The following is a 12,402-nucleotide window of genomic DNA, read 5'->3' on the forward strand; positions in this document are numbered from 1 at the left end:
TGGCAGGTCTTCCAACCAGTTCTATCAAACCTTTACAATTAATCCAGAATGCGGCAGTAAGATTAATTTTTAACGAACCGAAAATAATGCACGTCACACCTTTTATCAGTTTGCACTTGCTACCAATAGCTGCTCGCATAAAATTCAAGGCATTTATGTTTGCCTACAAAACCACCACTGGCTCTGCACCCCTTTACCTAAATTCATTACTTCAGACTTATGTTTATTTGACCCTCTAGCTCTAGCACTTTCCATTCTAATTATTTTCTTTATATATATATAAAAAAACTTGCCACTTTTTGACTCTATTTATTTACTAACTGCTTACTTAACTGCTTGTTTCTTTAAAAAGAAATACACTTGCTTTTCTAATCTTTTTGCATTCTATCTATTTGTTTTCATTTTATTTATTATACAATTATAATTCTGACTTTCTTACTTCTGACTTTTGATTAACAAAAGCAAAAGGCCTCTAACACTAGCTTTTGCTCTATTCGTTTTCTATTCTATCGGTTTTCTTTTTTTTATTTATTATATGATTAAAAAAAAAACCTTTCTATGTGTACTGCATTAAGCTTACTGAGACTTGTTATAGCACTTGCATATCATTGCTCTTTTGTTGATTTTGATTGCTTCCATTGTCCTCATTTGTAAGTCGCTTTGGATAAAAGCGTCTGCTAAATGTCTAAATGTAAATGTAAATATCAATGTGCCTAATAATTATGCATGTGGAGTAATTGTAATTGTAATTGTATTGCACAAGTTCATGTGTTCATTTTCTTTATGGTATATTAATATATGGGTAAAACCTTCGGGAACGATTCTCGCTATTAAGTAGTTGCTTATTAGCATGTACATGTATATTGCTAGCATATTGGCTGTCTTATTCTGCATTGCAACATTTTAAATCTCTTAACCCTGCCCCATGTCTAATCTTAACATCTACCTTACAACCTATTAATAAGTAGCACATTAGGAGTTTTATGAGGCAAATGTCATAGTTAGTTAATGGTGAGAATTGGTCCCCAAACTAAAGTGTGACCAATATATCATTAGTTCAACTCCCATACACGTGCTTGTCATTGACATTTGCATCTGCCACAGTATGGTTTTGTTATATTTTTACAAAATAATAATCCTGGATAATATGCATTAATAAAAATACTAGCAGAATGAAGAATGTGACTTTTTTTCCAGGGTGAATCTGTATGACTATCGGTCAATCTGTAGGGTGTATGCACAGACCAGTGATACAGCACACACACTTTTGCACGTGAGTACCATACAAAGCCATTACATCTGTGATTTTGCATGTGTTTCTCATTGTAGTTTCTACTGACCCAATATTTTTCTCTGGTTTATTTTGTATTTTTGCAAAAGCAGAACTCCAAAACATATTTTCTTATTATGCCCCCTCATTGAAGTCCTTGATACATACATCCACGTCGTATCAGCAGCTTGTCAGTTCTCCACGGACATGTTTGAGACGTGTTTCTCAGTTCTGTCTAGTAACTTGTGAACAGCTGTAACCGTTAACAGACGCTTGACTTTAAAGAGAACTGCTGTCACAGTAGTTTATCAGTGCACTAGTTTATGCAAGAACTACTGCTACTTGATCACATTTATATTTCTAATAATAATTTTATTTGTTATCATTTCTGCTGTTCAGCCAAAAAAAAAATGTCTTGGTTACGTATGTAATCTGGATAATTGGATCTCGCTTAGAGAGACCAATCCACTTCGAGTGTAAACTAAATGAGCCAATGCACATTGGCATGTGATTATTGCATCCAGCTGCCGCTGATCACAGCATGAGTATAAGTAGGCAGCAGGTGCAGCGCATATTCAAGTTTTTGCTGAGGAGCCGAGCCGGTGACCCGGCCGATCCCAATTCGTCGGTCATCTGACGTGACGTCTCCATTCCCTCCTTCAGGTAACGAGTGTTACATACGTAACCGAGACGTTCCCTTTCAGTCGGTCACTCTCGACGTCACGTCAGATGACCGACGAATTGGGATCCCTACCAAAGGGCCACAGGTACTGCCCCTTCCAGTGTCCTGTGGAAGCCTCCTGCGCCCCTACTTTTTGGCTTAGGCCAGGGCTTACTACAAGAAGACCAGCTACTGCTGCTATGGCACTACCCACTCAGTAAGACTGGATAACACTGGGAAAACGTACCCGTACCACTTGGGACAGGAACGTTGCAGGATCCCCATCCTTCCCGAAGGAGGTCTCGGAAGCACTTAAGGTGATTGTAACCCTCTTGGAAAATAACAGGAAGTCTGCCGGGCAAACACAGGCTCTGAGGCTATACCGTGGATTTTACACATATGGGATCCACTTAGGTCTCTCTACATATGGAACCCAGCCCTCTACCGATCCTCATGGATTCATTGAGTGAGGGCCTGGCGCCGGATGCTCCACCACATCTGGCTGCCGAGGGGACGGAGGAGCTCGACAGGGTTTACGATATGGACTCTCTGGAGCGGTTTTAGCAAGCCGACCCGAAGCCTGGGCCTCACAGTGCTTCTACCCGTTTGAGGTGAGAACACAGGAGGATACCGGCTCCACACGAAGGCTATAGAATCTAGCGAATGTGTTGGGGGTCGCCCAGCCCGCAGACGCTGTGCAAGAAGGTATGCAAACACTGTGCAAACAGATAGTGGATGCCATCACCGCATTCAACACAAACAGGGAATAATGCAGCCTGATGTGTGCAACCCACTCAACACGGGAAGAACCACCGTCAGCACGAGAGCTTCCGAAGAGCGTGATTGTACCCAATTCGTTGGTCATCCGATGTGACGTCGAGAGTGACCGACTGAAAGGGAACAACATTTCAACCCTTTTATGAAAACTTTGTCAGTTATTCCTCAAAATGGTGGACATGACCGAAAGAGACTGTTTGCAGTTCAGTGCGTGTACTGTGCACTGACTCGCAAGCTGTTGAGAGACTTGTGACTATCTGAGTAATGCTGATGATGTGGAGGAGCTGCTACTGCTGTAGACGGGGACAGGGAACGTGGCTCATGAATGCCTCTGAATTCTAAAGGAGAGCAGCAAGAAGAAGGTATTGCCACTCTCTCATATCCCTGAAAAGGCAATTGTGAACTGACACATTAGACTCAAGGCTTATACGTCCTGTGCACTCTCAACGACTAGCCCTTTCAAGCTCTCATCAACACAGGATTGACCATGTACCTCCTCTGCCCAGGGGTCCTGTGAGTTCCTGCAGAAAGCATTCCTCAGAACTATGAGCTAATGTTGATGAGACATGCATCATAGGGCTAGATCCCCTGGCATGCTTTAGGGCATGTATTAATGTGTTGAATGCTATGCTCCAAAAAAGGGACAGAGAATACTCAGGGCTTAGTTTGTGGAGGAAGCCAGCCAACTGGAACAGCCCAAGTTGGCTAAAGGTGCCCAGACCCCACTCCGCAGTGGACTCAGATGTCAGTAATGTGGGCTTTGGAGTTCAGGGGCCAGTTTTACTAACATCTTGCACCAGTGCAAACCGTCTTTTCGTGTTAAAATGTCAGGATTTACTAAAGACCGCACAGTGATGAATTAATGCTGAAAAGGCGTGGACACAGTTATTTTTGCGCCTGACCTTATTGAATATGCATTTCTAGGAGTTTCCCTTTCAGAAGCAAAATTTCTAAGAGGAGAGTATTCAAATGAATCACACACCTAACGTTTGCACTGGTCAAATTACTAGTATTTGCGCCATTATTTAACATCCAAAAAAGCATGTCTTAAACTATTTTGCACTTGAAATGGCTGCAATTGTTGTTGCAGAGAACAGAGAGCGCGTGGTAGAAGGGAGAGAATTTTTTCCACACTTATTAATTTATTTGGAATGCCAGAACAACACATTATCCGAACATATCATTTGCCAAGCCATGCTATTTTTAATTCTCAACTAGGAATCACACAATACCAGCTGTATCAAAACTTCTTGCAACCCTTCATTTTTTGACCTCCGGTTCTTTTCAACGTAGCCTACTGTGGCTTCTTTATTTTTTTATTCTTTATTTGCGACTACGCTAATTTGCGCTGCACTTGGTATATTGCATTGGTCGATATGTAAATTAGATGTTGCATCTGTGTTCTTTAATTAAGTTGTTAGTAGTTGTTAAGTTGTTAGTTGTTAGCAGAAAATTCCACGCCCATCGACGCTGTTTTGGAATTGCGCTCTTGCGCTAATTTGCCCCGTTTAGTAAAACTGGCCCCTGCTTTCCCAGCCTGGGGAAGACAGAGATTGTATGCTTTAGCTCAGTGGTTCCCAACCACGTTCCTGGATTTTGCATGCCTCCTTTGTCTGACACCACAATCTGCAGCACCAGGAGCCTGATACCATCTTAGCAAGTGTGCATAAACAGTTGGGAAAGAGGCAATAACTGGAATGGGAAGCAATATCTTTCAACTTTGATGTCCCTCCAGCCACTGGTTCTGATGCCAGGAACCACTATATCCTCATGGCCATGGGCTATTTCACCAAACGATGAGGACTGCAGATCACAATCCTCATTAGCGAGCATCAGTGTGACTGGGACTAACCCGTGCCCCTGTGGGCATGGTAGACCTGTCAACAGGACCAGGCAGGATTTCAGTATCTGCTACACTGCTGCTGTGTGTGGCAGAGCAAGTACCAAGACTTGCTACTGCCAATACATCCACAACATGCTGCTGTGAGCATGTAAGACATATTGCTTCTGCAAATATAGCATACATGAATCACCTCGTAGCAAATCTATACAGGTAGAGCTGGGGAAGGTGGAGGGTTTCTGAAGCAAGCTGCAACTGCTACGGCAAATACTAGTCATATATTTGAATGTTGAGCAGTGAGCTCAATGGCTACTGATACAGGAGAGAACGTCTCGGTTATGTATGTAACCCTCGTTCCCTGAAGGAGGGAATGGAGACGTCACGTCGGTGACCAATGAATTGGAATCTCGCTTAGAGAGACCAATCCACTTCGAGTGTAAACTAAATGAGCCAATGCACATTGTCATGCGATAATTCACAGCATGAGAATGAGCATGAGCATAAAAAGGTAGCCGGTGCAACGCATACCAGTTTTCGCTGAGGAGCCGAGCCGGTGATCTGGCCGCTCAGCAGTGGTACAGCAGCATGGCGACGGGACGTGACGTCTCCGTTCCCGGGGTTACATACGTAACAGAGACGTTCCCTTTCAGTATATGTATATGTGTATATGTATATACACTCTGTATTTGTGCCTGGAGCTTACTAATAATGATACTACTAATGCTTATTTTCATATTAAAAAGATGAAATATAAAAAAGAATATTAAACTAAACACATGGAATGCCAGTGAGCAAGTGACAGTATAAGTGTTTATATTTATGTTGTATGTATAATGGCCCTGTCACAAGCTTAACCAAAATGATGCCATAATAATTTAACTACTGTGTAACTCCCAGTGTTTGATTAGTTATTGTTCTTTTCTTTTCAGCCCTACTTTGCTTTATTTGCAGCTGTCCGGTGGCTTCTGACTGAATTTGTCATGTAAGACTCGTTTCTGTGATATTTTGAGATTTGGGGCCTTCAGGGAACGAGGGTTACATACGTAACAGAGACGTTCCCTTTCAGTATATGTATATGTGTATATGTATATACACTCTCTATTTGTGCCTGGAGCTTTCTAATAATGATACTACTAATGCTTATTTTCATATTAAAAAGATGAAATATAAAAAAGAATATTAAACTAAACACATGGAATGCCAGTGAGCAAGTGACAGTATAAGTGTTTATATTTATGTTGTATGTATAATGGCCCTGTCACAAGCTTAACCAAAATGATGCCATAATAATTTAACTACTGTGTAACTCCCAGTGTTTGATTAGTTATTGTTCTTTTCTTTTCAGCCCTACTTTGCTTTATTTGCAGCTGTCCGGTGGCTTCTGACTGAATTTGTCATGTAAGACTCGTTTCTGTGATATTTTGAGATTTGGGGATTGAAATATGTGTATTCCATTTTCCATGCACATATCAGGACATACAACAACAGGTGTCTGTTTGACATTTAGTTGAAAATATCTAAACATCCTAAAAATATGTATCTACAAAACTGGATACATTTGGTTTGTTTGAAATAATTGCAAATGTTTTACTAGTAGGAAGGGAATGGGAATAATTATCCTGGGAAAACATTTATTTTAAATATTTTTATGCTATCTTATACATTTTTTTATGGATATTTGGATATTTGAATTATAAAACAATACAAGCATAATGAATGATTTTTAGCAATATAATGTGATGGCACAAACAACATTTACAAGTGTCATAGGCGGTAGTGTCACATGGATGGGAATATGCTCATGGAAATCAAAATATTTTTAAAATCTTTTCAGATTTGCTTTAGTAATGACAACATTAAGTTTACAGTGTATTTTTACAAGTATTTTTTTTATAATATATTATAATATGGTTTGCTTTTATAATATGATGAAGTGTCTTAGGTTGGAAAGCACACATAGGCCACATTAAAATAACAGTACTGTAATTCTCACTCTTTGTTTTGGCCCATTTTATCTATGTATTTAATTCATTCATTTATTCATTCATACATACATACATGAATTTGTTTCTCTCTTTTCAGCACTTGCTTTCAGTATTGTTCTCTTTCATTTGCTTTTGCAGATTTCTGGTTGAGTTCAACCTGTACAGTTGGTGGAACTCTGACCTCACCATTAAGGGTTTGTATGTTTATGAGGATGTGTGTGTGATGTGTTGACGGCATCAGATCTAAAAGCACATTATATGCACATTATATGTAAATGAAGATTTCAGAAGTTTGCAAGATTTTTTGTATATAACTAGTGCTCAAGGCACAAGGTTGAGGTTTCAAATGTGCACTGACAGCACATTGTGCTCCATTAATTGTGATTCCATGACTGTAGCTTCACGCTGTCACCATGTGCAGTGCTACATTTCAGTTGAAGTAGAGTGATGTTTAGGGGTGCAACTCTACTCAGCCACATATAGCACTTAATACTGAAATACTGAAGCACTGACTGTGAGCCAGGCTTTATTTGCCAATATTGTAGCCCAACCTCTCTAAACTGCCTTCAGTTGAATAAAAACTACCGAATTCACAGAGACATGATATATTCAGAGCAAAAGGGAAAATGTGACCATGTTATTTCCAACAATTCACTTTTTTTCCCACTCTCAATTAATCAATTTATTATTAAGATATGTAACATGTTGGTCACATTAAATTGATCATTCACAGCATCATGTACCTTACTAGATAATCTATTACATCTGTATGCATTCTGAGGAAAAAAAATCTATAGAAACAAAATGTATACATGTTAAGCAGATTCAACAGGAGTGCATGCTGGCATTCATGTCTGTCCATAATTTTTTTACAGAATTTTCTGTCCCTAAAGTGATACAGATAAGCCTTGCCACAGAAAAACATTCGAAGAACAATGTCTCCCTCTCTGTTTTTCTCTCTAGCTCAGAGAGGAGGCAAAACTATGTTGGTTCCTTGTGATAAAGAGTATCCAGCATTCGTGTCTGAGCGCACCATTAAAGAAACCGTCGGGAATATTGACTGTGAAAGCTGTGTTAAGTAAGTGCAGTACTCAGACACACAATAAACACATAAATTCATGCACAAGCACATTTCTGTCATGACAACTCTCGGAGGGATTGGCATGGTAATGTACATGACAATGTTAATGTATTTGGTCTTGGCGGAATAGATCTGCTACGCTGCTGCTGCGGCAGAGAAAGTACTTGCTACTGCCAATACATCCACAACATGCTGCTGTGAGCATGTAAGAAATACTGCTGCTGAAAATATAACATACATGAAATAACCCCCATATAGCATACATGAATCACCTCATAGCAGATCTATACAGGTGGAGCTGGGGAAGGTGGAGGGTTTCTGAAGCAAGCTGCACTGCTACGGCAAGCACTAGTCATATATTTGAATGTTGAGCAGCGAGCTCATTGGCTACCAATACAGGAGAGAACCAATCAGCTGAGCCATGTGATAATGATGTCATTAGGTCAGATTGAGTTAGACCTATCGGACTGCGCCATCTAGAGTTCCATGCCAAAACTCTGCATATACATAAGACAGTTGGGGTCAGCTGAAAGATATCAGACAACCTTTACAGTCTGTTCACTCACATAGAATTATTATTCGCTTGATTCAGAATTATATGTGAGTGAACAGACTACATTTACACTTATTGTACTGTATATACAGTGCCACTATCTTTCATACCTTGCCACAAATTTTGTTTGCTTGTTGTCTTTGTTTGCTCCACAGCATGTTGTATTTAGCAACAGGGTATCTGTCTACTGAACAACTTGCATTGTACATTTACATCATTAATTGCTCAGTTGACTATAATGACTGATATAGTTGTGTTATGTGCATGAGTGAATGATGTACAAGATAATGAAAGAAAGAAAAAGGGTGCCAACTCAAATATGTTCTTTGTGTGTATTACATCATAACAGGAAGATTGATAGAAGTTTATTTCGTCTGGTAAGAGGAAACAAAATACCAAATTAAAATAAAAGCTAAGTATTTGCAATCCTTGCCTTTATAACATTGTTATAAATATTCAAACAGCTAATGTTGGAATCCTCTCCACTTTGTTGGCAATCATGCGTTTCTCCAATGCGGCAATTTGTTAAATTAATTACGAAACCATAAGATTACATTGTAGTTGTCTTATTTTAATTAATTAATTTAATGTGTACTGTACATACCTTGGCTTTTCTATGTTTGGTAAGACTTTATTTTGATGGTCCCTTTTGAAATTCTGTTGACTATAAGTAACTTGCAACTACATGCCAACTAACTTTAGTCTTTAGACTATTAGTAGACAGTTAGGTTATGGTTAGGGGTAGTTTTCTATAAAGGTACAGTCTATGACAAAAATGTAGACAGCTTTTGTGGATTTTCTAAATTAAGAACTCATGAACTCCAACACAAGCTCAATGCTTCCAAAACAGACAGTTTTTGCAGTGTTACAGCATGTAACTCAAACAGCACAACAAAAGCCACCCTACTGATTTGAGGTCAGACTGACTGTACTATACCATCATACATACATTGGTGACTTCTGTTACTAACTTTTATCCAAAGTAAGAGAAAAGACTATGCTAAAGAAAAAAAAATCTTTAACCTGTTTGCATTCAAGCAAACATGTGCGGTGTATGTCCAGTATATGAACACTTGTCTGCCTACATAGTGTACTGCCACCTCTTCCTACAGAGGACGCCCTCATCAACTCTTCTTACGTGGAGCAGATAAAAAAGTAATTTGAATCTAATTGGCTGTCTCCCCTCTTGTCTTGTCTTTCCCAGATCGTTTGTTATTCAGCAGATTCCCAGCAGTAATCTTTTCATGGTGGTCATTGACAATACATGTGACTGCAGTGACTTTGGACCTGTCACCATGGACCCCATCGAAATTATGTATATCCTTAATAAAAAGACAGTTTTCTTAGACAATTTCAATTAACCCTTTATTTTAACTCGCACTGATACTACAAACAGCAGACTAAAGCAATGCTTTCTTTTTTTAGACACTGTCTCTGTGGTCAATGTTTTCCTCTGTTTTGAAGTGTCTTCTTTGAACTGTCTTTTGTCATGTTTTTCCCTTAATTTCATTGCACATAACGAGTCTCTGAAATGTGAACGGTTGAAGTTTCAGAAGGAGAGAAGGCGACCAGACACGTGCCACCCCTTCCATCATGAGGTACAAGAACAAATCAAACTGAGCTGAATGAATGGATTGCTAAAGAGTTTTAGCTGCACACCTGTAACAGAGGTACAGCAACTATAACCATTCAGTGCAGGTATATGTTATTTGCACACCAGTCCAAATTGTAACATGCATTATTTGCATTTGATTGTATTCAATATTTCATTAATTTTGCAAGCATTTGTAATAGCCATTCCTAGGCACCATATCGTGACATTTAACAATCTACAACAAAGTGAAGGTTAATTTAGAGTAATAATGAATAGAATAATATTTGACAACAAATACTACAACAAATCATATGCTGAAAACTTTTTTTAATTTTTTTATGTACATTCCATTTCTGCAACTTCATAGGTGAACATTGGGATCAATTGTGCATTGATGGCTTCCTAAAGAATTTTCCAGGTTTTTGACACAGTCATAGAGTTTTGACATGACATTTTGTCTCTATTTGATCCATCTGCAGGAAAACTCAATGGAGTGTGGTGGTTCTGTGGGCTTGACTCCATCACTAACATCTACAGTTCTTATAGTCCTGATAGTCACCATCTTTCCCAGGTGATGAAAACAGAATTTGACCCATACGTCCACCTCGGTCATGCCAGTTTCACTCGGTCCAGCATGCAAAAATGTATTATATAAATATTTATTTTACATTAAAAGATTAAACAAATCATCAAAATCACTTGATAGACAGCTATATAAAGCTTTTTTTTCTTTTTAATAATATTGATATTTTATGTACACGTAGATAATAGGCAACCTTTTACAAATAAGGCTACAAGAGACTGATTACTGTGCTAATTAATTGAATAAAAGTACAATTCATAAATATCTACAAATAAATACAATTGTGTCATAAAATCAGCTTTTTGTTCTGTAATAAGTATTATAATTTATGATTTCCAGCCAAATGACTGTGATAATGCAATAGTAAGTATACAAAAGTTGATGTTCTAAATGAGCATTGCCTTACAAAAAAACATACTGCAGTTTGTATACTTTTGAAATAAAATCTTTAAAAAAATACAAAGAGAGCATAGATGTGAATTGATGTTTGATATTTATTTATTTATTTGTGTGCATTGCCAGTCTGCTTATGTCTCTAAAAATCTTAATTCCATGGCTTCAGCAGGCTGGTTTGTAAGACCTGAGTCTTCTTGCAGGCTTTAGGAATATTTGGTATGTCTCTCAAAACCTCATAGGGTCCCTCCCACTTGACAAGCTGCCAGATGTTGGCAAGAGCAGTAAAGTCAGGCAATACACTGTGCAATTTCAGCAATGTTTTGTTAAATACTAACTCTTACTGAAGTAAATTGCATGTGATGTAAAGTCAAAGCTCACAATTTATGTGCTCAGACTATATGGCCCTATCAGCGAACTGCGACTTTTCACTCTATACTTGTGAAATAAACACATGGAACAACTTCTGTGAACTATGCAGATCCATAACACACACTATGTCACCATTTTTTTTTACACCATTTTTTTGTCACCCAGAGATTAAGGCAATAAGTTCGTACCTCTTGTTCAACTGTGAGATACCTTCACAAGGGGCAACCAACATTTCATACATGTCAGAAATTCATGCAAGCCTTCAGCAAGACCTTCTGGCCAGAAACTTGGGTCTTATCATATATTCAGATAATACACACATACATGCATACATACATACGCATCTGACATGAGAACAGAAAAGCATTTAAATAGTAAGACTTAACAATAAATAATAATAATGTGTATGAATCTGGAACAGTAGATTTATGTACAGATTTGTGCATTATTTACTCTATACAGGTATAAATAAAGAGATATGCATATGTATTTACATAATACTTGAGAAAGAGGCAATAATTAAGGATGGAGAATGAATTACAGAAATTAATTGATTAATACAGAACACCGGTGATGATTCATGTGTTAGTTGTTTAAGCTGGAGATGGCATGGGGGGAAAAATGTTTTTATGCCTAGATGTTCTAGTGCACAGAGATCTGTAGCATCTGCCTGAGGCGAGAAGTGCAAACAGGTTGTGTCCGGGGTGAGAGGGGTCTGTGATGATGTTACCTGCCCGTTTCTTCACTCTGGAGATGTACAGGTCAAGGTGCAGGTGCAGGTACACATCAATGATCCTTTCTGCTGTCCAAACAGTCCGTTGCAGTCTTCTTAAATCTGATTTGCTGGCTGACCCAAACCAGACAGTTATAGAAGAGCACAGAACCGACTCAATAACAGCTGATTAAAACTGTGTCATCTGTGCCTGTGGTAGGTTGAACTTTTCAGGCTGAACAATGGAGTCAATGTGAATGTCCCACTTCAGGTCCTGAGAGTAGTGGTGTAATATAACGGAGTAATAATACTTTGTTACAGTACTTAAAGGGGTCATATGATGCAATTTCAATTTTTCCTTTCTCTTTGGAGTGTTACAAGCTCTTGGTGCATAAAGAAGATCTGTAAAGTTGCGAAGACTAAAGTAACGTGTTTCAGAAAGGCGGGCATAGAGAAGAAACAATAATGTACAGTATGTGGATAATAATGTGTTTTTTGAACCTTAAACCGCATAAACACATTTCATTACACCAAATACACAAAATAATGTTCTTTTTAGCAGCATCATATGACCCCTTTAA

At 38.5% G+C, this 12,402-nt stretch overlaps 1 protein-coding gene across 1 annotated transcript in view; it reads left to right on the top strand.

Annotated features, from left to right (window-relative positions):
• LOC107553873 (voltage-dependent calcium channel subunit alpha-2/delta-3-like) overlaps positions 1-10,426 on the top strand; it is a 91,287-nt gene extending 80,861 nt beyond the window's left edge. The window contains exons 16-22 of the mRNA XM_016236199.1: positions 1,198-1,273; positions 5,478-5,530; positions 6,672-6,727; positions 7,497-7,611; positions 9,372-9,484; positions 9,683-9,765; positions 10,241-10,426. Coding sequence (XP_016091685.1) covers positions 1,198-1,273; positions 5,478-5,530; positions 6,672-6,727; positions 7,497-7,611; positions 9,372-9,484; positions 9,683-9,765; positions 10,241-10,336 — 592 coding nt within the window. The 3' untranslated portion in view covers positions 10,337-10,426. The remainder of the gene's footprint in view (positions 1-1,197; positions 1,274-5,477; positions 5,531-6,671; positions 6,728-7,496; positions 7,612-9,371; positions 9,485-9,682; positions 9,766-10,240) is intronic.
• Positions 10,427-12,402: the final 1,976 nt, after the last annotated feature.

This window comes from Sinocyclocheilus grahami, unplaced genomic scaffold (genome assembly GCF_001515645.1).
Source record: "Sinocyclocheilus grahami isolate Dianchi unplaced genomic scaffold, SAMN03320097.WGS_v1.1 scaffold484.1, whole genome shotgun sequence".
Taxonomy (NCBI): Eukaryota; Metazoa; Chordata; class Actinopteri; order Cypriniformes; family Cyprinidae; genus Sinocyclocheilus; species Sinocyclocheilus grahami.